The sequence below is a fragment of the Papaver somniferum genome, chromosome 6 (assembly GCF_003573695.1).
Source record: "Papaver somniferum cultivar HN1 chromosome 6, ASM357369v1, whole genome shotgun sequence".
NCBI classification, from domain to species: domain Eukaryota; kingdom Viridiplantae; phylum Streptophyta; class Magnoliopsida; order Ranunculales; family Papaveraceae; genus Papaver; species Papaver somniferum.
The window spans coordinates 179,838,077-179,843,851 of NC_039363.1; the positions used below are offsets into that span (position 1 = coordinate 179,838,077).

General features: G+C 38.1%; 1 protein-coding gene across 1 annotated transcript; it reads right to left on the bottom strand.

The window, feature by feature from the left end:
* Positions 1–528: 528 nt before the first annotated feature.
* Positions 529–974, bottom strand: LOC113291922 (glutamic acid-rich protein-like). The gene is made up of 2 exons (XM_026541404.1): positions 955–974; positions 529–913 (listed from the first exon to the last, which is right to left on the bottom strand). Exons 1-2 carry the CDS (start codon positions 972–974, stop codon positions 529–531), a joined length of 405 nt encoding a protein of 134 aa, XP_026397189.1.
* Between the last annotated feature and the right edge of the window lie 4,801 nt (positions 975–5,775).

The following is a 5,775-nucleotide window of genomic DNA, read 5'->3' on the forward strand; positions in this document are numbered from 1 at the left end:
TTGAGAAGAAGTATTATCAGCAGACATGATATGAGAGGTATGGTGATCGAAATTTCTTCTGTGATAAAACTAACTTAGGAATGGAGGAAATATTGGCGCAAGTGATAAACCCTAAATCTAAAAAGATATATACAAGATACGGCAGGCACTTATCTCCGATTCAGTTACGAGTTTTACTGAAACCCTAAGTCTTGAACAAGGTCAAACTGGAGATGCGGAGTAAAATAGTGCATTGGGGACTGACCAAGGTTAATTGTGATCGGCAAGTCACACGGCCCCATGTACTATACAACTTATGTTTGGATATTTTCATAAGACGAAGAACCACAAGAGTTAAGGGAGATTACAATGAGTTCGCATGATGATTGGCTCGGTTTGCTTAATTCAATCAAGAAGAACTCACGTTAATAAAATATCTCATTCGAAAGGAAGACCTAAATACTTCAATAAAATTGTTCGAATGAAGACATCTACTACGAAGATTGAGAGTATTCAAATACTAAAAAGAAAAAGAGATCGCAAGTAAAGCTACTCGTCAGATCCATATGAGTTTCCAGATTCATCATCATTGTCCTTCTCAGAGTCTTCATCACTATCCTTCTCGGAATCCTCTTCTTCGGAATCACTGTCATGACTATTGGTGACGTCTGGATGAACATAAAAATCATCATATGAATCTGAATCTTCTTCCGCTTTAGCTTCAGCGTCAATTTGCTCCATGGGAATTTCGAGTTCTCTGGCACACTGATCAGGCAAACCCCAAGTGGTTTCTTCTTCAGGAACATCAGCATCAGAATCAGAGGGTACCACGTCCAAGAATTGGCGTTTTTCCTCAGCTCTTTGTATTTTGCGCCGGATTCGATCCTTTTTGCGTTGACGAGCATCTTTCTCATCGTCTTCGGATTTTCTTTTCCTGAGTTCGGAAAAAGTAACTCTCCGCTCATTCAAGGGTACGCTGGGCTTTTCTTTCTCATCGCGAATTACCTTGGCTCTCGACTTAGCTATGGGAGCTTTGGATCTTCGTCAGAACCGGAGGAATAACTACGACTGCTGGAAGCCGGAATTTTTTGAAACCAGGAGCATGGAGTTATCGACATGCAGATAAATTCATCCACAAAATGGTAATTCTTGAATCTTACCTCTTTCAATTTCACTAACAATAGTGGTTGCAATACAAGAGTTAACACACGAAATCAAGTCGTTCCTTGAAATCTGCAATAACGAACACAACTTCATTAGTTCATGGAAAATGATTTTCTCATAAAATCATATACATAATTTTCATAACGTGAACATTCACACAACAGAACTATGAAATTTACAATAAGACATGACTTCATCATAAATAAGTTGTCTAGTTTGAAGGTTACTCAAAACCCATGTCTTGATTTTACAAATCAATAATTAATGCAATTTGTTCATATAAATTTTCAGAATTTATCTAATAATAACAAATCCATGTGAATAAAATATGTCATCATGTTTCACATAAAATATGTCACGGCTACATATATATTAAAAAAAAAATCTATTTTCCTTCGTATTAGCGTTTTATTAAAAAACGAAGGTTTATGCTAGTTTTGTGAAAGCTCACACCTATTGTGATAAAATACTAATTCTCATGAAAGCTCATAAATAAAGTTTTATCACTAGACATAAATTTACATACATAAAAATATATATGTCTATTTTCCTCGAATGAGCATTATCCTTTAAAACGGAGTTTATTTCGGTTTTGTGAAAGCTCACATCTATTAAGGTAAAATCTTGGTTCACATGAAAGCTCATACACTAAGTTTTATCACTGGACCTAAGTCCACATATATAAAGAAATCTCTCATAAATCAGGGATTTTTATTAGTTTTCAAAACTAATGATCGAACGAACATACGTTTGATAAAACAAGGGTTTTTCTTCAAAACTCACATCAACATATACACATGTATAGAATTTTAACATGATGGAAGCATGAACACCTCATGAAATCAGAAAAATTTGAAAAAAAAAATTAACGCACTTGACGGCGCCGGCCGGAAATTGACCGGCGATGATCGGACGGCGTCGATTCCCGGCGGAAATTTTTTTTCGCTCCTGCTGAGCTCGGACGTGAAGGAGATGAAGAAGGTGGTGGACGTGTGGGAGAGATAAAAAAAAGAATTAATTCCCTTTTATACCTAATTTTATTTCCAAAACCTAATTCCATAAGGATTTCCTTTTGGGCCCGGCCCGTGAATCCTAAACCAACCAAGGTTCCACCATCGAATCAGCGGTTCTACATCAATTTATGTTCACTGGATGATGTTCTATTATGCCACAGAGGTTTCCGCTCAAACCATGGTTTGCTCATTCAGTCGAAATCCGGTAATATCTTATCTTATGACTAGTTCAATTACTTATTATTGTCTGTACCTGTAAAATCACCATTCAATGCTGACTGAGGAACATGACTATTCCTCAGTAAGCAGGGGACTTAATGTAGATGGTGGATTTTCGACAAATGGTAAAATTGTAAAACTATACTCCAGATTCGGCAACCAGACGAGTATTGAGGCTCATGTCTCTTATCAAAGCATGAAAGCTCATGCCATAAAATCTCTGACTGAGAAGGATGTCTCTCAGAGTACATGTAGATGTGTAGTCTCTCAGCTGAGGCCACGACACATCTCATGAATACTGAACAATTTCAGTAATTACTCCGGATCCGGTAATTGGATGAGTATCGAGACTCATGTCTTTATGCATGAAAGCTCATGCCACCTCTAATGGAGAAAGTCTCTCAGAGAAGATGTAGATGTGTAGTCTCTCAGCTGAGGCCACGGAACATCTCATATTGTATAATATCGAAAGATTGGGCGGCTCCTAGACAACATGTCTGCTAGTATAGAGCGACAATGTCTTCGGGATGTAACCAAGTTTTCCCCGACTATGCAAGAGGAATATGACACTCCAGCAAGTTCATATTGCTCAACCCTCAGATAATTAATGCTCCTAGACAGGAATCCCTTCTAGTATAGATCCAGCAATTAATTATCTTAAATCGTCTGAATATCCAGCAATATTCTACGAACCATCGCCTGAATATCCATCAATATTCTACGAGTCGTCAATCAATCGCCTGAATATCCAGCAATATTCTACGATTCCTCGTTATATTTCGTTACTTAAATCTGTGGTTCTCCCCAGAAGAATTCCACAGGTTAGTAATAAATATTCAACGAAACAGGCATCTGAGCATCGAATAAGCCCTGACAAAAATAGTGCAAGTGTAATTAGCGGATAATGCACAGATCAGCATTTTGAATGCACGAACGAGCATTTCAAAAATACGAACGAACGAGGAACCTATGCAAAATAGGAAGGGAAAATAATAATAATAAAATATTAAGCAAAAGCGCCAGGGGACTAGGCTCACCAGCCGGCCAGTCATGTCGTGACTAATCCCGCGCCCAATTTTATATTTTATCATATTTTTACTATCTTCACGATCTCATGAAAATCCTCTCGTTCGAGCAAATTTCCTTTATTTCAAAGAAATTATCTAAATCACATGATTTTATCAAAAATAATAAAATTAGGGAAAGGTGTCGCGGGACCGAGCACTAGCCGGCAATGTCTTGGCCGTGGCTGGTCCCACACCTCACGTCCCATTATTTTATTATTCCTTCTCAAATTATGAAAATTCTTTGATTTTATGAATTTTCCCTAAAATCATGAAAATTACCTAATTTCATGTATTTTTATCTAAATCACATGATTTTATCAAAAATAATAAAATTAGAGAAAGGTGTCGCGGGACTGCCGGCCGATCGGTCATGCCTTGGTCGTGGCCGGTCCCACACCTCACGTCCCATTATTTTATTATTCCTTCTCAAATTATGAAAATTCCTTGATTTTATGAATTTTCCCTAAAATTACCTAATTTCATGTATTTTCTCTAAAATCATGGAAAATATTAAAATATTAGGAAAACTTGTGGGACCGGACTCTAGCCGGCCGCCCATGCCCGAGCCGGTCCCACACGCCCATTATTTTATTATCATTCTTTGGTGTTTTGTTTCCTGATTTTATGTAAACTCCCTGATTTCAACAAAATATCTTGGTTTTCAACAAATCCCTTTGATTTTATGAAAATTATCGAAAATCATCAAAATTACATAAAATTGGGAAGAGTGCCTTGGGACCCGCGCCCATTGGTCGGCCGGCCATGCCACGGCCATTGCCTGTCCCACACTCCCATTCCCTATTTTATATTTTAATTTATGTCTGTCATCTCATGGAAGTTCCCTAATTTCGCCAAACTCTCCAGTTTCATGGAATTTCCCTTAAATCAAAGAAAAATACATAAAATCACATAAAACTGGGAAAAGCATGCGGGACCGCGTGTCAGCCGGCCGGCCATGCCCTAGCCGTGGCCGGTCCCACAACTTGTGATTCCTTGTTTATTTATTATTTTCATCATCTCATGTATTTTTCCCAGTTTCAGCAAAACCATGAATTTTTCATATTTTCTCCAAATGTTGCTCAAACGTGCACCAGAAAATATCAAAATTCTCAGGACTGAAGCACGGACATCATGGTGACACGGGAACATCCCCTTGACCGACCAAGGGTGACCCTGAGGCTTGCAAACAGCTGGTCCCGCATGTTTTAATGATTTTAACCTAATTTGCTCAGTTGCTCATATTAGGTTCGAACTCTTTCCAAACAATTGGAAGTTCACTCAAACAACCATCTACTGGTCCCACGACCATCAAGAGCCGGTCTCATGACCTCTTGGTCGGTCCCTCATATTTTCTACATCAGGTTTTATGATTTGTCGCTCACACGAGCATTATTTCAGTAAATGATTAAATCAGCATTTAATCATTCTTTCACCAACTGGTCCTCAAGAGACTTTGGTATTTTTGCTCATTCGAGCATTTGGGAGTTATATGGTGAAACCGTCATCCCATGTAGCCGATCTTATGTGATTTGCAGTAAATCATCATCTCGGTAAAATTAGGGTTTTGAATCCAGAACTCTGCAGAAACGTGATTCTAAGCAGATTCGAACACTCTGATAATTTTATGTTGATTCCATGATTAACATTCGTATTTATTTTGCTCGACTCAGCAGTCAGTAACTTAAATTAATATTTTATTTGGTCCAGTTACCAATAATTCATCAAAAGAACAATATTTGTTCAAACTAGCAATATTTGCTCGAACTAGCAATATTCGCTCGAACCGGTAATATTTACTCAATTAGCAATATTCGCTCAGACTAGCAATATTTGCTCAAATCAAAGAATATTGGTTCAACTATTAATATTCAACAATTCAGCAACACAGTTTTGCTCGTCTTAGATTATGATGATACCTCGTCTCAGCAGACACATTAAATTCATGAGTTTCGAAAAAAAATTTAATCATGTTCAACTCAGCAATACATGGACTCATCGTCCCAGAAATTCAGCAACTGACTCCACGAGATTTTAATCATGTCACATGGGGGGATATTAACTAGGGTTTTGGTCTGGCGGTCTACGGCACGTGTGTTCACCCACGATGAGAATGTGAGCAAGTCGTGCAATCAGTTGGAAGAGTCAGCAAAGTAGTGTGTGGAAAGTTAACCAAGTCCTCAGCACGATGAGTAATTGGTTTAACATGATTTCCCACTTCCCCACTCTCTGATTCCAGCAACTGTCATACTTCATGGGATCATGGTGTTTTCAACTCCGACATTATAAAATGTCTCTGAATCCTGATTGAAAAGACAGAAGTTTTCGAACACTCG